Source organism: Chelonia mydas, chromosome 12 (assembly GCF_015237465.2).
Source record: "Chelonia mydas isolate rCheMyd1 chromosome 12, rCheMyd1.pri.v2, whole genome shotgun sequence".
NCBI classification, from domain to species: domain Eukaryota; kingdom Metazoa; phylum Chordata; order Testudines; family Cheloniidae; genus Chelonia; species Chelonia mydas.
The window spans coordinates 9,718,888-9,742,274 of NC_051252.2; the positions used below are offsets into that span (position 1 = coordinate 9,718,888).

The 23,387-nt window shown below is 40.2% G+C and overlaps 1 protein-coding gene across 6 annotated transcripts in view; it reads left to right on the forward strand.

Annotated features, from left to right (window-relative positions):
• SLC7A6 (solute carrier family 7 member 6) overlaps positions 1-23,387 on the forward strand; it is a 59,435-nt gene that overhangs the window by 10,434 nt on the left and 25,614 nt on the right. For 4 of the 6 annotated variants that reach the window (XM_043526539.1, XM_043526537.1, XM_037878241.2 and 1 more), the window contains exons 2-4: positions 8,044-8,613; positions 15,720-15,845; positions 18,050-18,194. In XM_043526539.1, coding sequence (XP_043382474.1) covers positions 8,082-8,613; positions 15,720-15,845; positions 18,050-18,194 — 803 coding nt within the window. In that variant the 5' untranslated portion in view covers positions 8,044-8,081. Of the gene's footprint in view, positions 1-434; positions 459-5,752; positions 5,854-8,043; positions 8,614-15,719; positions 15,846-18,049; positions 18,195-23,387 lie in introns of those variants that run through there. The other 2 variants (XM_037878242.2, XM_043526540.1) reach the window with 2 other exon arrangements.

Sequence of the window (23,387 nt, forward strand, 5' to 3'; positions counted from 1 at the left end):
GAGCCGGCTCAGGGTAAGAGCCATGCAGGCAGCTGTGGGGAGCCACAGAGCTTCCACCTGCCCTGGATGGGTGGGTCCAGGGGGCGGGGATGCAGGCTGGTGGCTGCTCTTGGGGCCCCCACATGGCAGGCAGGTGGAGGGATCCAAGCTCCCCAGCTGGGCTCTGGATTCTGGCTTGACTGGGGGGGGGGGGTGGCGTGTGGAGCCTCAGTGGAAAGAGTAGGGGCAGGGACCACAGAGTGGGTGGAGCCTCATGGTCCCCCTCACTTTTAAGAAGAATCCGTCACCCCAGGATCCAACTAAAAACCTTCCTCCCCTAATGTTTTTAACATTCTAATCCAGCAGTTCTCAAAATTCTTTACACTTCAACACGCTTCTGACAACAAAAATTACAACATGACCCTGAGGGGTGGGACCGAAGCCTGAACCGAAGCCCGAGTTCCACCATCCTAGGCAAGGTGGGTAGAGCCGAAGCCAAAGCCTGAGGGTTTCAGCCCTAGATGGTGGTGGTGGGGGGGCTCTGTAACCTGAGCCACACCCCCCAGGGCTGAAGCCAAAGCCTGAGCCCACCGTCGGCTTCAGTCCTGGGCAGTGGGGCTTGGGCTTTGGCTTCAGCCCTGGGCCTGAGCAAGTCTAACGCCAGCCCTCGTAATCCCATTAAAATGGGGTCATGACCCACTTTGGGGGTCCTGAACCACAGTTTGAGAACTGCTCCTCTTCCTTCCATTTTCTTATATAGTGAACCTGCAGCATCTTCCAATTTTATGTGGAAAAAAACCATGCAAAAACTAGATTGTACAGAAAGATGTCATGCTTAAGAACATAAGAATGGTCATACTGGGTCAGACCAATGGTCCATGTAGCTCAGTGTCCTTTCTTCTGACAGTGGCCGGTGCCAGATGCCTCTGAGGGAGGGAACAGAACAGAGCAATTTATCAAGTTATCCATTCCCTGATGCCCAGTCCCAGCTTCTGGCAGTCAGGTTTAGGGACACCCAGAGACTGGCTAATAGCCATTGATGGACCTATCCTCCATCAATTTATTTAATTTTTTTTTAACCCAGTTATATTTTTGGCCTTCACAGGATCCCCTGGCAATGAGTTCTTCACACAACGCACAGTCAACCTGTAGAAGTGCTTCCTTATCTTTGTTTTAAACCTGCTGCACATTAATTTCATTGGGTGACCCCTCGTTTGTGTGTTATGTGAATGGGTAAAAAACACTTTCTCCCCACCATTCATGATTTTATAGACCTCTATCATTTCTCCCATTAGTTGTCTCTTTTCCAAGCTGAAAAGTCCCAGCTTTATTAATCTCTCCTCATATGGAAGCTGTTCCATAACACTAATCATTTTTGTTGCCCTTTTCTGTACCTTTTCCAATATATCTTTTTTGAGATAGGGTGACCAGATCTGCATGCAATATTCAAGATGTGAGCATACCATGGATTTATATAGTGGCATTATGATACTGTCTTATTATCTATCCCTTTCCTAATGGTTCCTAATATTCTGTTAGCTTTTTTGACTGCCGCTGCAAATTGGGCAGATGTTTTCAGAGAACTGTCCATGATGACTCCAACATCTTTCTCTTCTGTATGAGTAGTTAAGATTTTTTTCCAATGTGTATAACTTTGCATTTATCATTATTGAATTTCATCTGCCATTTTGTTGCCTGGTCACTCAGTTTGGTGAGATCCCTTTGTAACTCTTAGTTCAATCTGAAGCAGACTGCAATCTTGAGTGATTTTATACAGTCTGCAAACTTTGCCACCTCACTGTTTTAACCCCTTTTCCAGACCATTTATGTATACGTTGAACAGCACAGGTCCCATTACTGATCTTTGGGGAACCCTGCACTTTACTTCTCTCCATTAGGAAGACTGACCATTTATTCCTGCCTTTTGTTTCCTATGTTTTCACCAGTTACTGATCCATGAGAGGACCTTCCCTCTTATCCCATGGCTGCTTAAGAGCCTTTGGTGAGGGACCTTGTCAAAGCTTTCTGAAAGTCTAAGTACATTGTATTCATTGAATCACCCTTATCCAAGTGTTTGTTGACCCCCCTCAAAAAATTCTAATAGATTGGTGAAGCATGATTTCCCTTTGCAGAAGCCATGTTGACTCTTCCCCACCGTATTGTGTTCATCGGTCTCTGATAATTCCGTTCTTTACTATAGTTTCAGCTAGGGTTGTCAATTAATCACTGTTAATGTCTGTGATTAACTGAAAACAAAATGTGTTAATTTTTTAACAGCGCTAATTGCATAACTCTGGGCAGGGAGGGAGGCATCAGCTGCGGAGGGATCTGACAGTGACTGGTCAGGTGCTGTAACCCAATCCACCTCCAGAGAGAGAGAGAGAAGGGGAAGTGGCTCCCATCCCAGGTCTGGAAGAGAGTTAGGGATCCTGACCCCAAGGGACTTAATGTTAGCATCCCCTAACCTTTCTTTGAACTGTAGTTAATTGAAGTTCATGGGTCTTTTGGTAGTGTTGTAAACTACCATGCTATAGAGCAGGAGCCACACAAATAGACTTCCACTGGGGAAAGATCTTATTCCTTACTTTTAAATATTTCCTTACATCCAGCCTCTTAAAATTCTGTAGGAAATAAAATTCCATGTCTGGGGTTCCCACTGAGGTATCCTGCTTACTGACCTTTAGGATACCAAAGTGATTTTAAAAGGTATTAAATCATTTGAGAGTAATAATTCAGCAATAAAACAACACTGTGCCAGTGACATGCTGGTATATGGCATTGAGCTAAATGGGCATGCTGGGGAGTATGAACCTGGAATTGTCATGTACTAGAAAACACTGCACTGCACCTTTGTCTCCTTCTCTCCCAGCCTTCTATTTTCTGTGCCTAATAATGGTCTCTGGCAGAAACCTGGGTTTTAGTAAATATTTTCTGTTCTCAGTATGTGTTTTTTCTAACTTTGACACCGCTTCAGTTTTGTTCACTAATTTTTCCGCATTCTACACTCTTCTTTGGTTAGATGGAGACTGATAAGTTTTGGTGCCAGTTAAGATTAGGTGTAGTGCTTGTAGAGACACTTTATCTGTATTGTTTACATAGCACAAGTAGCATTCTAGATATTTATATAGACAAACAAGCAGTCCCTGTGCTGAAGGTCCACCAGTCATAACTGACAATATAAAATAAGACTAGAGGATAGCTTGCATCTAACTAACTGAGTGAACTGTTATGTGCATGTATTAATACCACATTTTGTGCAAGATTTACCATTTAGTAAACATTTACAGTTGTGACTTCAGGAGGGGCTTGAAGGTGGGGAGCGGACTGTCAGGTGTGAGATTCTCCACAGAAAGGGCTATATGGGAAAATGTAGACTAGTGTGAGAGGACATTGTAGCAGTTGTGTGGAGCAAAGCAGAGTATGGTAACAGGTGAAAACAGATAGATAGAAGCTAAGTTGTGTAGGACCTTGTAGGCAAGGAACTTAAGTTTGGGGTGGTGGCAAGGGCAAGTGAAGGGATTTGAATCATGGCTGGACCAGGGGTTTCCAGCTACAGTATTTAAATGTCTCTGGGATTAGCATTTGAATGTAAACTTGAGTGGCATTTGTTCTGAGTTGGTACCGAAAGTCTAAATCCACCATCTTTCTGCAGGATTAGGGTTTGTGTGTGAATAAGTTCATAACAATGTTTGTTGAGTCACTAAGACCCTGTCTACACAATGAAACAGGCCATGTTTTGAAAGCTGTTTCAATAGAAGCAATTATATTGGCCAGTGTAAGAATACCGTAAACACTGCAAATATTTCCTGAAATTGTGTTTTAAGAGGAGTTCTTGCAGCACATCTTGTTTCATAGTGTAAGTGGGGGCTTTAAAATATTGTACTATTTTATAGCTTGACTATACAAAACTAAGAATAAATACCCAATATTTTCAAAATAGCATTTAGATGTCCTAGCAATGGTTTCAGTATCCTCACTGAGTTAGAGCAGTGCCTCTCAACCTCTGCAGACTATTGTACCCCTTTCAGGAGTCTGATTTGTTTTGCATACCCCAAGTTTCACCTCACTTAAACTATGTGCTTATAAAAATACAAGTGTCACAGCTCCCTATTACTGAAAAATTCTTTACTTTCTCATTTTTCCACATAATTACAAAATAAATAGGAATATAAATTTTCATTTACATTTCAGTGTATAGTATATAGACCAGTATAAACAAGTCATTATCTATATGAAATTTTAGTTTGTACTGACTTGGCTAGTGCATTTTATGTAGCCTGTTGTAAAACTAGGCATATATCTAGATGAGTTGATGTCTCCCCTGGAAGACTTCTGCGTGTCACCAGGAGTATGCATATCTCTGGTTGAGAGCCTCTGAATTAGAGGTTAGTGTGTCTCCCCAGAAGGGGCTGCTATCTTAAACATAGTTCCAGCAGGTGTCCAGTTTGATTCAAAGTAGAAGCGAGAAAAAAAAATCAGCTTTTAAACTGATCTCTAATGATAACCCTCAATCCTAGTTTGCATCATCAAATTGTCATGACAACACCTGGTTTGATTGTTAGCTATTTTTTATGTTTAAAACAAATTTTGGAGTATTTACTCTTATTTGTGATTAGCCAGTCTAATCTCTTAGCAAAATTATAACTATTTATAGTCTAATCTGTCTTTAAAAGCATACCAATAGACCTAAATTTTAAATATCATGAGTCCTTTTTCAAAGCCCATTTCTGGTACAACACCAACAAGAAATCAGCCAGAGTAGAACAACAAGGGATAGAGAAAGCAACTTGAGTTCTTCCTTTGATTTTTTGGAGGTTGGGAGGGGAGAGAAGGTTGGGATAGGCATATGCTGGGTCTGTCAAGAGGCTGTACTGATGTTGATTATTGTAGTGATGGAAGTTCTTGCTATGTGTATGTGAATTCCCTCAGACACTTACTTTAAGCTTGGCATCAGCTAGTCAACAAGCCCAGCCCACTGGAGAAATGGTGGGATAACAGAGGATGGAAAAGTTTTCTAAATATAGGACTGCTTATTAAACTAGCATCCACAAAGTTATAGACTAAACAAATCCATTTCCATAGTGCTTCATAATTACAGTAGAATTAGCTCCTCAAGACTCAGTAGGCTCTCTTAATCAGTAAAGCTTTTATCTATATCTTCACTAGCAAATAACATCCTTGACTGTCAACATCGTCTCGCCAAATAGTTTTTACAGCACTGACAGGAATGTAGAAGAGCTGGTATGATTTTGGGCCTTAGACTCTCTCACTCCGTGCTAAAATGAAATAAACAGTCAGACCTGGCTTTGCCTCCCCTTCCTAGATTTCAGTGGGGGAAGAGGCTATGTTTCAACATACTGTGAGTGTATGGCTATATTGGAACAAATTTTCCATGACCTATTTTCTGGTTGGGCTTTTTTCCTCTGAAAATAAATGCCAGATACTATGGGGAAGGAGGGAAATCCTGAACCTTTCAGAACCCTTAACATTTGGGGAGAATAAATCCAGTTTTTAAAATAAATTTTTTTTTGGAAACTCTTTTCTTTTACTTGTGATGGTATTGTGATAGACCCAGGCCAGTTGGGTGTAGCAGAATAACAGAAGGTAGATATACTGGCCATGGGGTTAACAGTTTTCTGTTCCCTGACTGACCAGAGCAGGGGCTGCTCCAGGCTAATGAGAACACCTGACTCCAATTAACCTGCAAAGAGCCAGATGAGGCCATTAAGCTAATGTGACCACCTGACTCTAAGGCCCTCTGATACTATAAAAGGGCTCACTCCCGTCAGGCAGAGGAGAGCCAGGGAAGAGGAAGTGCGGCTGAAGGGCTAGTTAATGAAGACACCCTCAAGCCATCGGTAAGGGAGCCCTAAGGTAAGGGTGAAGAAGAGAGAAGCGGGAGAGCTGTGGGGAAGTGGCCCAGGGAAATGTAGCAAGTCTGGCAGTGAAAGGTCAGCTGCCAACAGCTGCTACTATTAGGGTCCCTGGGCCAGAACCCAGGGTAGAGAGCTGGCCCGGGTTCCCCCCAACCTGCCACTACAGAAACACCTCCGGGGAGGGGAAGACAGGCCCCCGTCGGGACAGGAGGCTAAACTGTTTGGGAATAAGCCCATAGGGACAGAGACTGTGGGAGTTCTCTCACCAGCTTCCTTGCTGGCTTATGATGAAAAGGGCTCAGTAGAGTGTAACCCCGGCCCTAGAGAGAGGGGCTACGTGGAGCGTCACAGTGAGTCTCTGAGGCTAGCATAAACCGCCTAGAAGCGCAGGACCCACAGGGAGAAGGACGGAGCTCTGCCACAGGTATATTCTGTAATACAGATGTTTGTGTGGGATGACTTTTTTCCAAATATGGCTGAGTTTGACTGTATTATGCCATTACTGTTTGCTCTGACAGAATAAAAGTTTAACATTTTAAACAAATCTTTTAAATCTTTAAAAAAAGTCTTAAGGGAGGATTTGCAATAATTCAGCAGACCTATTTGTAATATTATAGTCTTTCAAATGCAGTCAATATTTTAATTTATGTAAATAATACTATTTTTGGATACTTACTGCATTTTCTCTTTTATGAAAAGAGATAGAAGGCTCATACTGGACATAATGTGAACAGGCTATATTCCATTCCAGTAAATGGCTTTTACATGTCATTTCCATGTAGATTACATATTTATTTCCCTTGGTTTAAAATATTTAAAATGGCTTGAAAGAGTAAGAACATGTTCTAAGTATATTAGATCAGAATGTTTTAATTAACTTACATTGTAGAGTATAATGTTGACAATATAACAAAGTAAGGATTTGATTTTTTTCAAAAGGAAGAATCTGTAACTGCGTGAACAAAGAGTGAGTGAAAATGACCATAAATGCATGAACAAATATGTTTATACTTGTATGCCCAGGTAGATGCATCTATTACTTTCAGGCACAAATACTGAATTGTGTGCATAATTATATGTTGGACCTACTGAAAATCAGACCATAAATACTTTGTATGTGCCTTTTCCCTCTTCACTAAGTTAGTGCCAGGATCAATTTCAAGATAAAAAGTTTACTTTTGGAATGAAATACCCCTAATTAAGTTTCTGTTATAAAGAAAATATAATGCAAGATAAAACAGTTGATTTCTCTGCTAGAGCAACTGCTTTGCCAAATCTCACCCAGACTTGCATCTTTCTGCTCTGCAGTAGGCCACTGAAATGTGCACTCAGGATTTAGTGCTTGGCAAGGGCATATGAAAATGATAGCACATTTTTAGGAAAGGAGTAGGCTCGTTCTTATGAAACTTCTGATAATCCAATCAGAAGTTAGATTTTGAATGAAAGCTAGTGTCAATGCAAATTAAAGATCAATTTGTATTTAATCAGATTGTTTCATCTCTAAACTTGTCTGTATTTCAGAATTGTTGATATTAGTATAATCTTACGTTTAAGTGTTAAGGCCAGCAGTGATCCTTTAAGGAGGGAGGGGAAGAGCCTCTGGAGACTTGAGATGTAAGATGTTCAGCTCTGAAGTCAAGGAAAATCAAATGTGAACCATTCAGAAGCTTTATCCACACCTTTTTTTCCACTTTTGTATGCTTGGGTGCTTTTAAAAACAATTAGTTATGGAAGAGGAAAGAATAAAACTTTAATTGAAATGTGTTTTATATTGTAATAGACTTGTCATCTTCACTACTTCCACCTTCTGTTCATTCTTGTACTGTGCTTTCTCTTTATACACCTCCATTACCCCTTTTGATCTTTCCAGTTCTACTGACAGGTGTCAATGACCTTTGAATTTCCTCTGTTCTGTGCTTCCCCACAACTCCCCCCCTTGCAAATCAGCACCATTTATTTTTCTTTTCACCTTTTTCTTCTAGGATATTTTGAAACTGTCACTTGTTCAAATGTCATGTTTTACCATCCAAAGATTTACCCTCTTTCAAAATCATATAGCACACGGTAGCAAAAGAGGGATATGAGGTTACACAAGTCAGTCCTACGCTCCAAGCAGAAACAAGAATTGATGTGAAGGGTTAGACAATGTTATGTTGTTAATTTTTAGCTGTCTGTAATTTTGTTTTAGATTGGGATTGGTGTTAGAGAATACACAACAATTCCACAATGGAAGAAAGGGCAAATGGTACAGTGGCTCATAACTCGTTGGCTGGATACTCTCCCATCAAGGAAGCAGGCAAGCCAGATTCAAGTGACAGCTGTGAAATGTATGAAAGAAACAAAGAAACAATGCAGCTGAAGAAAGAAATCTCTTTGCTTAATGGAATCAGCCTCATTGTAGGCAACATGATTGGTTCAGGTATCTTTGTCTCGCCTAAAGGAGTTCTCATCTACAGTGCCTCCTATGGATTGTCGCTAATAATCTGGGCAACTGGGGGGATTTTTTCAGTGTTTGGAGCTCTCTGCTATGCTGAACTGGGAACCACTATTACCAAGTCAGGAGCCAGCTATGCATATATCTTGGAGGCTTTTGGGGGCTTTATTGCTTTTATTCGCTTATGGACCTCATTATTAATTGTTGAGCCAACTAGTCAGGCAATTATTGCAATAACCTTTGCTAACTACATTGTGCAGCCTGTCTTCCCTTCTTGTGAGCCTCCTTATGTTGCCTGTCGTCTCATCGCAGCTGCTTGTATATGTAAGTATTATGTGAAAACTAATGTGATTATTATTTTGACTGAACATCTATTACATATAATCCTGTTTAGATTCCAGAACTGTAGCATTCTTAATCTAGTATGGGTTGAGTTAAAGTAAGGAAAGGAAATGGTTTCCAGGTAATCAACATAGATTGGATGTGCATGACGAGGATATTTTGACGTCTTAAAGGCAAAATCTTTCACTCTTAACTAAAACTTAGCTCAAGTCCTGATTCTTCTTGGAGGAATTTTTAATTATGGCTGGCAGAATTTAGCAGTGGCATCTTTAAACAGAGAGGCCAGGTTTATGTAACTTTGTGTGTCTCTTCCTCTCTCCCTGACTTCCAGAAAATTCAATTTCTTATTAGAAACCTTGTGTGCTTTCAAAAACAAACTGTTCACTTTTAAACTTCACTTTCAGGGAATAGCTTTATTGACAAAGGCCTATCTTTTGGGACTCAAGTAACTTTGTTTGAGGGGGGTGCTGGGTGGATTGATTTTAAATCAAGGTGATTTCTATAATTAGTTAAATCTGCAAGCAGGAAACTTTGATTAAAATAATGGATTTTTAATCTTGTTTTGCATTTGTACTTTTCAGTTCTTTTCCTAAAGAAAAAAGTGATTCTTGTTGATTGGTATAACCATTAAAACATGGTGGTTTGCAACTAAATATAGTCTTTATTAATACTAAATGTATACTAATTTTGGTACTTTTTGCTAACTCGGAGAATGTTATATGTATACACACTTAAGCAATTCTATATCTTAATATACATTTATTCCGATTCTTAATTTTTACACTTTAGATGAATGACATTTATTTATTACAGAGAGTGATCAGTTATTTGTGATGTGTCTAGCTGCATTTAGAAGACATTGAAATTAAAAATGCACAAAACCAGCATTTTCAAATTGTTATTAAATTAAAGCTACCTGAAGTGTGGTGGATACACAAGAAAAAAAAAATCACAGCATGTTTCTTATTTAAAACTATTTAATAAAACAAAGTATTAGCTATACTTAATGAATTGGACTGATTTGTTTCTGGTCACCAGGTCCTTCAAGATTTTAGAACTAGTAGATCTCATCCTCATTGTTTTTATTGATAGATTTGGAAGAGAAAAACAAGCTTTTTCAACTTCCAAACAGTTTTTCAACTTTGATTGAACTCTAGTTGTTCAGTTGAACTGGTTTAAAAGAAAAATATTCTTTAAGCGCCTGCAGAAGAGGCTATTGCTGTCAAAAGCTGGTTTAGTACTTAGCCAGTGACTTCAAATTTAAATTTAAAAATCCAACTTTTTGATTTTAAAAAAAAATATATACATTTATCCACCATGGGTGAGTGAGTAAAGTTTCACTAATCTTTCCTTCTCTATCATACCGAAGAGAAAATACCTTTTGTGCCTACAATTGTAAATTATATGCTTTTTATAAGGCTCTGATAGTTGAAAATCCCCTTTTGTACAATAAGGAAACTGATCTCATGGATCAGTAACAGGTTAAAAGATAGGAAACAGTCTGTCATAATGGAGAGAGGTAATAGCAAGGTCCACCAAGGACTTAGGCTGTACAGCACATTCATAAATCTGGGAAAGAGGGTGATAACAGTGAGGTGGAAAAATTACTCAAGATAGTTGAGTCCAAAGTGACGGCGAAGAGTTACAAAGAGATCTTACCAAACTGAGTGACTGGGCAATACAATGGCAGATGAAATTCAGTGTTGGTAAATGCAACGTAATGCACATTGGAAAAAAAATCCCAACTATACATACAAAATGATTGGGTCTAAATTAGCAGTTATCACTCAAGAAAGATCTTGGAGTCCTTGTTCTCTAAAGACATCTGCTCTGGTGCAGCAGCAGACAAAATAACTAACAATGTTGGGAACCGTTAGGAGAGGGATAGATAAAGAAAATATCACAATTCCACTATATAAATCCATGTTAAGACCACACCTTGAATACTGTGTGCAGTTCTGATCTCCCCATCTCAAAAAGATATATTACAATTGGAAAAGGGCAACAAAAATTCTAAGTGGTAAAGAAGAGCTTACATAGGAGGAGAGATTAAAAAGACTGGAACTGATCAGCTTAAAAAAGACAACTAAGGGATGAGATATGATAGGTCTATAAAATCATGAATGATGTGGAGAAAGTGAATAAGGAAGGAATTTACTCATTCACATAACACACAAACCAAGGGTTACCAATGAAATTAATAGGTAAGATTTAAAACAAACAAAAGAAACCAACCAATCAAAAGAAAGTAGATCACACAACCTACATTCTCCTGTGGAACTTGTTGCCTGAGGATGATGTGAAGGCCAAAAGTATAACTTGGTTCAAAAAGAATTAGATAAGTTGATGTAGGATAGATCCATCAATGACTATTAGCCAAGATGGTCCTGAACGCAGCCCAATGCACTGGGTGTTCCTAAACCTCTCACTGCAAGAAGCTGGGACTGGATGACAGGAGATGGATCACTTGGTAAGTTGCTGTGTTCTGTTCATTCCCTCTGAAGCATCTGGCACTGGTTATTGTTGTAAGACTGGATACTTGACTAGGTGGATCATTGGTCTGATCCAGTATAACTGTTCTTATGTTAAAGACTGAAATGAGAGAAAAGCAGACAGATTGTTTCTGGCTGAAGAGGCCATGGCTTTCATGCTTGATTAACCTAGCATTAGATCTTAAGATGTGTCTATCTTGGAGAAGGAGAAGTAATGTCATAAATTAGTCTCCTTTGTGGTTATGGCAGCAGGGACAAACATTTGCTGAAAAGCTTTGTTTTAGAAATAAGTTGCGTGCTTTAAAATCCTGCCCTCAACCACGTGACTTCCTTGCTAGAACTCGCTCCACTGCACTACTTTTATTTGTAGCTCTGTCACAACAGAAGTCCTCCCTTGCTACTTGGCAGCAGCTTGCAACCTAAAATTGAGAATCAAATAAAATCTGTGAAGGGTACTAACCTGTTAAGGAAAACCAACATGAGCAGTGTGTCTGTCTGAAAATTGTTGGATAGTTTCTGTGCAAAAATGGGGATTTTGTTTCCCAATATATACAGTAACAAATTCAAATTGTTTACTAGCTGATATACTGCAAGATCTGTTTCCTGAAAATTCCAAATGTTGTGACACTTTACCACTCACTTCTGAAATCTTTACTATCGTGGGATATTATCTCAAAGTGCACAGGCACACTTTAAAATGCGATCAACATAAGCTAGCAAATTGACCACAGCTGCAACAAAATTGATAGAAGTAATCTTAGGGCAGGTCTACACTGCGGGGTTAAGTCAACTTAAGTTACGCAATTCCAGCTACGTGAATAACATAGCTGGAGTCGATGTAGCTTAGGTCGACTTATTGCAGTGTCTACACTGCGTTGGGTCGACGGGAGATTTACCTTATGCTTCTCGTTCTGGTGGAGTACCAGAGTCGACGAGTGAGCGATCTGTTGTCAATTTAGCAGGTCTTCACTAGACCCGCTAAATCGACCGTCAGAGGATCGATCGCCACAGCGTCGATCCATGGTAAGTGTAGACATACCCTTAGTAACCAGAAAAAAGCATAGTCTAACAATGAAATAGTTTGGTTTGTCCAGATTCTTAATTAGATTTTTTTTTTTTTAAACTCCAGAGATAGGACAGCACTTCACAATCAAATTGTCATGAAAACAGAGACCAAATGTTTTAACATCTTTGTAATAGGAAAATTTTTCATAAAAAATCATTTGCACATGGAAAATTATTACCTAAAAACTGTTGACTAGAATAAAAAATCCTGTTCACATAAGTATGGTTTATTATAGAGTAACAAAAACAACTATTTGGTTATGTTGGAAGGCAGATCTGATACCAGTTTTTTTTTCCCTTGAGTGTTTCTCAGGAGCTCCTACAGTCATGGTTTTCAAAATTTGATACCTCTGTTTTTCCCAGTCTTGACAAGTTGAAGGAAATGTGGTTCATCCTTTTCAGTTGCCAACTTTTCAAGTTCACCAGTCTCTCACTTGTATGGGATCATTACCCTTGGTTTTTTTATTAATTTTGAATTACTATTCTTCCATGGGGTAACTGGACTAAGTACATTCCTATCTCCGTGTGCTGCCCCCCTTTTTTAGCTTGTTGGGTTGTGGCTCTTTGACTGAAAGTGATAATTATATACAATTATAAAGCTTGGTTAATGTGACTACATTGTTTAAGATACCCTGTGACAAAACTCTGTCCTTGTCTCCATGGGTCCCGCATTTCCTGGCGGATTTTGCTAGCCTCAGAAGCTCACTGTGACCCTCCACATAACCCTTCTCTCTCTAGAGACAAGGGTCACAGTCTACTGAGCCATTTTCATCATAAGCCAGCAAGGGAGGTAAGGAGAAGCTATCCGCTCTTGCACAGTCTCTGTTGTCTCCCAGTCTCAGTGATTAATCAGGGGGGCAAAGGGGGGAGCCCAGGCCCACCCTCTACTCCAGGCTCCAGCCCAGGGACCCTAATAGCATCAGCTATGGTAGCTGACCTTTTAGAAACTTGACACATACAATTCCCTGGGCTACTTCCCCACAGCAGACCCCACTTCCTCAAGCTCCACTTCACCCTTACCTCAGCACCTCCTTCCTTGTGCCTGATATGGTATGTACTGCTCAGTCTCTCCAACAACACAACTTCCTCCCACAGCTCCTGACATCCACACCCACCAGACTAACTGGGAGGCTTTTAACTAGTTTCAGCCAGCCCCTGATTGGCTTCAGGTGTCCCAATCAACCTAGTGTTCTCCCTGCCTTCTGGAAAGTTCTTAATTGGCCCCAGGTGTCTTAATTGACCTGGAGCAGCTGCCATTTAACTTATCCTGGTACCAGGGATTTGTTTAGCTTGAAGCTAATATATCTATCTCCCACTACTTTTCTATAGCCATCTGGCCTTGCCCCGTCAGAACCCTTATAGTACCATGTTTTTTCAGTAAGAAAGCTTAGTAAAATACAATGTAATTTCACTAACTATATATTGTTTGCTAGTGCCAATATCTACATCTGGGTAAGTGCCTAAAATGCAGGATTGAAATAGATTAATTATAATCTGGATAGTGCAAAAATTACTCTGAATTATAGAAAAACAATAAAGATACAGCTATATAATCCCTGAATATTCCGATGGTACTTCGGGAGGGGCTGTTTAATATTTTAAAATATTTGAGGAAAAAATTAATACAATAGAGCAATAACGCAAACTGAGTGTAGTGTGTAGCAACAGCAATCAGAGAAGAGATGATCTGATAAATTTGGTTACATGGGCAAGTCATAGAATCATAGACTATTAAGGTTGGAAGAGACCTCAGGAGGTCATCTAGTCCAATCCCCTGCTCAAAGCAGGACCAACGCCCACTAAATCATCCCAGCCAGGGCTTTGTCAAGCCAGGCCTTAAAAACCTCTAAGGATGGAGATTCCACCACCTCTCTAGGTAACCCATTCCAGTGCTTCACCACCCTCCTAGTGAAATAGTGTTTCCTAATATCCAACCTAGACTTCCCCCACTGCAACTTGAGACCATTACTCCTTGTTCGGTCATCTGCCACCACTGGGAGCAGCCGAGCTCCATCCTCTTTGCAACCCCCCTTCAGGTAGTTGAAGTCTACTATTAAATCCCCCCTCAGTCTTCTCTTCTGTAGACTAGATAACCCCAGTTCCCTCAGCCTCTCCTCGTAAGTCATGTGCCCCAGCCCCCTAGTCATTTTTGTTGCCCTCCGCTGGACTCTCTCCAATTTGTCCACATCCTTTCTGTAGTGGGGGGACCAAAACTGGACGCAATACTCCAGGTGTGGCCTCACCAGTGCTGAGTAGAGGGGGGAATAATCACTTCCCTCAATCTGCTGGCAATGCTCCTACTAATACCAAGATGTCGTTGGTCTTCCTGGCAACAATGGCACACTGCTGACTCGTATCTAGCTTCTTGTTCACTGTAATCTCCAGGTCCTTTTCTGCAGAACTGCTGCTTAGACAGCCACAATTAGCTGGAATACTTGAGATTAGAGGGGGAGGGGGAACGGGAGTGTGTTCCCAAAGAGACAGAACTGAATGTTTTCAAATAATTTTAAAGTTGTCAAATAGGGCTGTTATTGAGGTATTTGGGAAATATCCTCAGGTTACACAACATTACCTAATATGGTACAAATATTGTGTGTCTTTATGTTGTAACATATCATTTAGAATTGAGCAGTCTGTGAATAGCTAATACTGAAGGAAAATAAAATGGTAACCTCTACATAATTTAAGTAAAAGAATACATTGTATATAGCCAGAGGGGTTCAACTCTTTGAAGAACCAATCTTAAAGTACTGTTATACACGAATGTGAATTTGTGTTCCCCAAGGTGTCTCCTCATTTCCATTTTCATCACACTAACACCAGTTTTAATTTAAAAAATCTCCCATCAGTCAAATGTTGCTTTATCTGTGGAGCTTACATTGCTAATTGGTCAGATCTGTTCTAACCTTGTCTTTTCCAACTGTCTTAAAATGTGCAATTGATATCAAGAGAATCATCAATGTCCATTTTTGGCTTTCCAAATTTCATATTTTAAAGACTATAAAACCTATGAAATTATCTGGCATGTTAAACTAATCTTCAAGTTACCAAGAAAAGGGCCAAATAATTAACTTACAATTTTTTACATTGGCCTAAAGTTTGGAGGTGAACCAGAAAATTATTTTAAAATATAAAATGAAAGGACATTCTCTGCTGCCTTTGGCTTGAATAATAGTTGCAGAATGGGGCCACAAGAATGAGGGGTAAAACCAGGAAAATGGGAACAGGCCCAGCAGGTCTGACATGTGGTGGAGGGTCTTTCTTCCTGTCCTTGGCAAAAAGAATCTAAAATGTCTTTAGAACTGTCATTTCCCACTCTTGTTTTTTTGTCATAAATTAAGCAATGCTTAATAGTAAGACAATGTTGTGAGTACAAGTAAACATTGCTTAGTTTAATTTTCCCAGGCTCTTTAGCTTATTTTAGCATAGTTTAAATTTAGCATCTATACACTGACATGGACAGTAATTAAAATCTGTGCTTAACAAAGCTCATGCATAACTTCCTTTTCATCTTCGTTTTTTGTCTCCTAGGTCTTCTAACATTTATAAATTGTGCCTATGTTAAATGGGGAACAAGGGTGCAGGATGTATTCACGTATGCTAAAGTCCTTGCCCTTATTGTCATCATCGTAACAGGAATTGTTAGACTATGCCAGGGTAAGCTTATAAAACTAATTAGAGGTTGGGTGTGTAGCAATAAGGCTGGGGAATAATCAGTTTGGTTTTCATTAGGAATATTCATAGAAGCTGCAAAACAGTATTTTTAAATTAATCTGTAATGTTAAATTTATATTTATGTAATACCAGATCTCTCTATTAAGCAATAAGGTTCAGCATATCCATCCAGATATTAACAACTTGGCCAATGTTGTGAATGAAGATCATACTTGAATTGGCCTAACACACCTAAGCAATTTTACACCCTCTGGTTTGGAATGGTTAGTGGAATGAAATAGCAAGCAGCAACATGCAGAACTTGCAAAATACAGTTTGAAGAGAGAAATATGATCTCGCCAATGTCTAGTAATATTGTGAGGTTCACTGAACCTCAATCTAAACTTTTTGTAATCTGGATTTTGGATAATTGCAATACTTCTCTTCAGAGTATACCTTCACTGATATCTATCTGTGAAGTTGAATGGACTCAAAGCCATTTAAAAGGAGCTATACACTTAGATGTGTGCCTCTGAAGGTGGCTGTTCTGCATCTATAGAAGGAGTATCAGCCCAGTATTAGTTCCTGATTTCTCCTCTTTATTGTTCAGCATTAAATAGTTTATTGCTGGTTCTTTTTCTTATTAGTCATAATATTTTAGTTTAAAGTTGTTTTCCATCAAACTTTTTTTTTGAGTTTTACTCCTGTGTGTTTTGGAAGCTTTCCGTGTTGGCTCAAAAAAGTACACAACCCAATTTTAAATTATGAAAAATGTGTCCTTTGCCCAAATTGTGCTTTGTGTTTAGTGTGAAGTCATTGTTGAGGGACTGTACCCCACTTTCTTTCCTTATTCTTGGCCCGGTATGGAACAAAACGTGCCTATATGAGCACTACTGCACAGTGTGTCACTTCAATACAAAATACCTCTGCACCATTAGCTGCTCCACTGACCTTAATATATTTACCACTAACATCCTGGATGCTGCCTGCCTTCTTCCCTGCTCCTAACTTGACTGTTGCTCCATCTTCCTCAGTGTCATCCAAGATACTGAGGAGGAGAGCAATGCAGTGACACATTTAAAGGACTCAAATATTTGGGCTGGTCAACCTTGGCAATGCCTTATAAACTGCTTTTCCCACCCTACAAATAGCAACATATTGCTGTAAAAAGTACAAGGGGTTTAGAACTGTAGCTATATATTTGGGCATTGGAATGTACAAGATAGTAACTCATCTTCCTGTAGGCAATATTATAAACTGTTTATATTGCTATTGTATTGCCACTGTGCTGACAATGTCAGCACATGTTGGAAAGAACTCACTCCAAGTTGAAGGGTGACGTAAATGATATTGGTCGCAGCAGTATTGATAGCACACAAGACTTAAGTGTACTTTGGAAGATTTTGTCCCTACTATTATTTAACTACATTTTATGTTCCCTTAATTGCTATCAATTTGGCCCTTTCGATACTTAAACTAAATTGGTCTACCTCTTAATACGCACAAATTCATGGACTCGTCACATCTTTTTGTATGCATTTAAATGTTTACAATGTAATGGACAGTAGTCTGGACCTATGATAGTAACTATAACTCATCAAATCAATCAGAACTTTAACAAAATGAAATACAGGTATTTATCCATTTGGATAAATGACTGATTTTATGAATCTGCGTGCATTTTTGAAAGACAGTCATCCCTGCCCACCCCTAAATAAATAAATAAAAGGCTTAGTTTTGACTCACACAAGCGAAGTGGTTCAGAATTTCAGAGATGGTATGACCCATAGAATTGTACCATTTCATTTGTATACAATGGCTTGAGCCAAAAGGTTACTGCCAAGGCTGTTACAAGTATGATTAAACTGTATTTTGGGTTACAAGCCTGTACTTCACTGTCCCTCAGATCTGTCTCTGCTGTTACTATGAACAGGTCAGGTTTTTAGCTGCATAATAATAATGCTTTCTGAGTTCTCCATAGAATAGATTTTTTTTTTTTTTTTTAATAAAATTAAGTGCCCTGCTTATTCTCAAGGCTGTAACAGGCAGAATGGAAGGATGGGTCAATGAGTGATCTTGAAGGAATGTGAAAATTCCTAGTTCTTGGCTTGTTTTGCAACTTTTGCATATCAAACTAAAAAACATTTTTACTTACTATGTCATACCATAATGCATATATGTATTTCTCTCCCCCCCCCCCCCCACAGGACATTCAGGACACTTTCAGAACTCCTTTGAGGGATCTTCTTGGGACCTAGGAGACATTTCTCTTGCACTGTATTCGGCCCTGTTCTCTTACTCAGGCTGGGACACCCTTAATTTTGTAACAGAAGAAATCAAAAATGCAGAAAGGTAAAGGATCCAGTTTTTTTAAGGATGTTATTTAATTAAACTTGTACTGTTCTTAAGTCACTAATGTAGTGACTGTTTTTCACTGAAATGTGTTCTGAGCTGACAAGGAATTTGATTATTGTAAAACTACTCTGTGTGGACACACAACTCTCACAACTTTATACTGGATCACCAACAGAGGATTATTAAGCATAAGGTTTATTAATGGCTGAAACACTTTAAAAATAAGGAAGTCTTGATGACTACAGCATTCTAGCTGATTAGCAATCGTTACTTTGCAGTTACGTATCGTGGATAGTTCTTTACAAATAAACTGTAATATTGCAGTGTAAATGGTGCACACCATTGTTTTTATCTGTGCAATTGCCTAGACAGTTTCAAAGTCTCAAAACATAATCCCCACGCACAGGTGAATGCTGAAAATGTGCGACTGACAAGTCAGTTAATTGTGTAGGTCAGTCTTTAAACAGAAATGGTTAATGTAAAATTCACATCTGTCTGACAGTTTTTACCTATTACAAGTAACAGCTAAGATTGCTATAGCTAAAAGATGGGGGGGGGGGGGGGGGGGGGGGGTTCCTTTTTTCCCCAGCCGGCTTGCTTTGTACATTATTAGTCAGTTTACCCTATTTGAGCATTCACACAGCAAAGGAGAGACACGTTTTCCTTTAAGAATTTTTGTTGCAAAATGACAATTAGCAACTATCTTTTTTTTTTAACTGATTATATTTCAGGTTGACAATGTCTCTTTTAAACCACTTTGCTAGTGAGTGTTGTACACCTACCCATAAGAGATTTAATGCTCTGTGCTTACGTTAGTCATCTTGTCTTTCTGCATCTGTTGGCAGAGAAAATTGATTTTAAAAACTCCCTTTTTGAGTGCCGTTGCAATATCTTTCCACCTTCCTCTTAAAGATAATATATTCTGCTGAGTTAACAGTTAAGTAACTTTTTTCTGTTGGATATCATTTAAAAACAAGTTTTCTGCTAGGAATGTTTAATTAAGATGATGAAACCTCCTTTACATCCATATGTTGTTCATAAGCTCAATTTTCTAATGCAGCAGGCTTTATTCCTGGCAGTGACTCTCACTCATAAAGCAAGCTTCAAATTTTAGTTGCCCATATTATACTAATGCTCAAAAGAATAAGGAGGTGTTTGGTCTCATGAAATGTCTTTGAGTATGGTAGAATTTTTCCATAATCCTGTCTCATACTTGTCCTGTGAAAGTTCTAGTCCCCAATTACATCTGAAAAGGTCCCTGGGCTTTTTTTTCTTGAAGATTAATGCCCTTGAAGAGCCATTCCAGCTTTTTTGTTTCATGAGGTGATGTGTCTGCATTTCTTCTTCATGCTAAGGTCCACAGATCCATTACAATGAGTACTTCAGGCTGCTTTCAGTTTGGGGGCAGAACCAGACCTCTTGGTCACTGGCAACAGGAGAATGCCCTTCCTCCTAAAGTTTCTCCATTTTTTTTTTACCCTGCCTCCATGGTGCTCGGCAGGTTCAACCAGACCTCCTGGCTGTAGAGCTTTTCTGATGAAAAATTCTTTATTTTGAATTGTTTGACTTTCTCTGTCACTCTGTGTCTGTCTAATTCCCAGCCATGTCCTAGAACTGCATTTGATTTTTTTTGAGGAAAGTCCCCTCAGCTCTGCTTTCCCTTCTGAGGTGTTTGCAGTGGCTGGTGCCCCTGCAGGCTTTAGCAGCAGAGCTAAGCTGAGGAAAAGGCAAAATGAAAGGCCTGTCTCACTTTGGAGCTTGGTCCTGTTCTATGGGCAGAATGCAATTGCGTGGGCTAAGATGTGAAGGACAAGTCACCTCTGTTACCTTTCCCTGGGCAGGAAAGGAGCCAGATTGGATTAGAGAGGCTAACTCTGCTGGGCAAAATACAGCCAAGGCCAGACTGGATTGCCTCAGCTCCCTCCCCTGGCAGGAAAGGAGGCACGTAAAATGGAAAAGAACAGGCTCCAGTGGCAAGCAGCCTCTCTTTCCCTAGCTGCGTGAGGGGCAGCAAAGCCAGAAAGACAGCATGCCAGATGGAAGATCATGCCTAAGACCCCATAGAGGTCACACTGGCAGCCGTACCTCTAACTGCAAAGCTGAATCCCTCCTACCTCTCAGGTCAGGTGGAGGGTACTTGACACAACATGGACCCTACCAATGCCAGAATGCAGTAAGGGGTGTTTGTTTCCAACTCTCACCCTCTGCTGCCACCTCTATAACATCCCCCCAGGGACCCCTCTTCATATCCTATGCTGAGACCTCCAGGGGAAACAGATCCATCGCCCCATGTGGATCCCATGCAACAGAGGGGTCGAGCTTATGGGAGCCCATTATTGACCCCCCCAGATCAGTACCTCCCTTGAGACATCCAGAAGGGCTCCATGTGGGGATGGAGAGACAAATAAGACCAACCTCTTTGAGGACAGTCCCATTTTAGGTCTTATGTTTTGCAGATGAATGTCAGCCTTTTTTCTTTTCCCAACTTCAGTCATTACCATTTGATCTTACATGTGTTCTCAGGGTCTCTCCAGGATAGCAATATAGGCTTTAGGGAAAAGGAAATTTGCTTTTCTTTCCAGACTGTCTTTCTGATTGGGGCTCTGTAGAGAGAGGAAGCTGAAACAAACAGTGATACAGTTTCTGGAGTATCTTGGATTCCAGAAGTGCGTGACACTAAGGAAGTCAGTTATAAGCTCGGATAGATGATAAAGAGCATTAGGTAAAAGGTCTCATCTCAGAAGACTTGTAATAGATGATTGCCATAATGGAAAACAAGTGGTGTCACACATCAAAAATCTATTTCTTATTTAAGCCTATTGGGAATTCTGATTTCAAGTGCAAGCATGCCTCAGGGATCCAGAGTTGATATGATACCTGTCCACTAATTCTGGGTACTCCTTCTGCATCTTGCCCTGTCTCATTCATTGGAAGAGATCTACTTCCCATTATATGTTCTTTGCTCCCACAACTGGTGAATGCAGAGAATTAAGGTTGTTGGTTTTGGGGTGTTTTTGTACCATTCTCTGGTTTAGTTCAGAGAATGGGTACTAGAAGGAGAGCAAAGCATCCATCAGCTGAAACATAATAATTCACTGATGTCTCAGAGCACTGCTCCTTACATTGGTAACAGACCTGTTTAGGTCATGACCATCAACATTTCTGATAGCATCTTTATGATAACTCGGAAGAACATGATCAACCCTACTCCAGAGACAGATTCTCCCATCCTGGGTGGAGCAAAGTTTTCTACCCACCAGAGGGGAGATGAACATCAAAACACATTTGGCAAAGTTGGATTAGCAGAGTACTCCTACACGAAGAAATATCTCATTCATGGTAAGGCAGTTTGGTAGGCTAGTGATCAGCTTCTCTGCATCTGGAAACCATAAATAAAGTGACCTGCAGCCTCTGTGTCAGACTTGGAGCATGAGGCAGGGATGAAATCTTGTAAAGCTTATCAGGGTGCCTCACTGTCTGGCCACCTTTTCCATTGTTTGTCAGATATGGAACAGCTTCCGCATGAGAAGAGATTAAAGACTGGGACTGTTAATCTTAGAAATCTCACATTGGTACCTTCTTTGCGTTTTATGAAATCTGCAGTGATAGTGTTCTTAAAATGAACAACTTGTGGTGGGTCATAATCCAAGACTGCTGTAACATGAAATATGACAGAATGCGGGTAAAACAGAACAGGGGACATACAATTCTCCCCCAAGGAGTTCAGTCACAAATTTAATTAACACATTATTTTTTTTAACTAGCTCCATCAACATGGAAGCATGTCCTCTGAAATGGTGGCTGAAGCATGAAGGGACATATCAATGTTTAGCATATCTGGCACGTAAATACCTTGCAATGCCGGCTACAAAAGTGCCATGCAGATGCTTGTTCTCACTTTCTGGTGATCTTGTAAATAAGAAGGGGGCAGAATTATCTCCTGTAAATGTAAACAAACTTGTTTGTCTTAGTGATTGGCTGAACAAGAAGTAGGGCTGAGAGGACTTGTAGGCTCTGAAGTTTTACATTGTTTTATTTTTGAGTGCAGTTATGTAACAACAACAACAAATCTACATTTGTAAGTTGCATTTTCACGACAAAGATTGCACTACAGTACTTGTGTCAAGGTTCCTTCCTCACTCTGAACTCTAGGGTACAGATGTGGGGACCTGCATGAAAGACCCCCTAAGCTTATTTTTACCAGCTTAGGTTAAAAACTTCCCTAAGGTACAAACTTTGCCTTGTTCTTGAACCGTATGCTGCCATCACCAACTGTTTTTAAACAAAGAACAGAGTGTGGCAAATTACTGGCACTACTTTGATGGGTCTCGCGCTTTCTCCTCTTGGGGAGGGTTCAGGGCACCGTTTCTTGCCCCTGAACTGGGGTATTAACTGCCCCTCTAGTGTCCTAGAGGATGGGAGTGGAGAGGGAGGGACCCAGGCCCGCCCTCTACTCCGGGTCCCAGCTCAGGGGCCCTAGGGATAGCGGTAAACTGCTTGAACTAGCGGTTCCTTCCCCTGGGCTACTTTCCTCTCCTGCCCTTCAGCTTGTGGGGCTTCGTGCTCTCCCTCTGCACAAACCAGGTGTCCCTTTACCTAGGTCTTGGTCTTCTTAGCCCACCGCAGCACTTCTCCAAACTCTCCTCTGCTTCCCTCCAAACTGCTCTCTGCTCCAACACCAATCCACTCTGCTTCAACTCCTTCCCTTGTCTGATTGAAGCAGGGGGGTTTTATCAGGTGACTGGCTTCAGGTGCTTTAATTGGCTTCAGGTTGAGGGGAGATATGATTGCTGTCTATAAATATATCAGAGGGATAAATACTGGAGAGGGAGAGGAATTATTTAAGCTCAGTACCAATGTGGACACAAGAACAAATGGATATAAACTGGTCATTGGGAAGTTTAGACTTGAAATTAGACGAAGGTTTCTAACCATCAGAGGAGTGAAGTTTTGGAATAGCCTTCCAAGGGAAGCAGTTGAGGCAAAAGATCTATCTGGCTTTAAGATTAAACTCGATAAGTTTATGGAGGAGATGGTGTGATGGGATAACATGATTTTGTTAATTAATTGATCTTTAAATATTCATGGTAAATAGGCCTGATGGGATGTTAGATGGGGTGGGATCTGAGTTACCCAGGAAAGAATTTTCTGTAGTATCTGGCTGGTGAACCTTGCCCATATGCTCAGGGT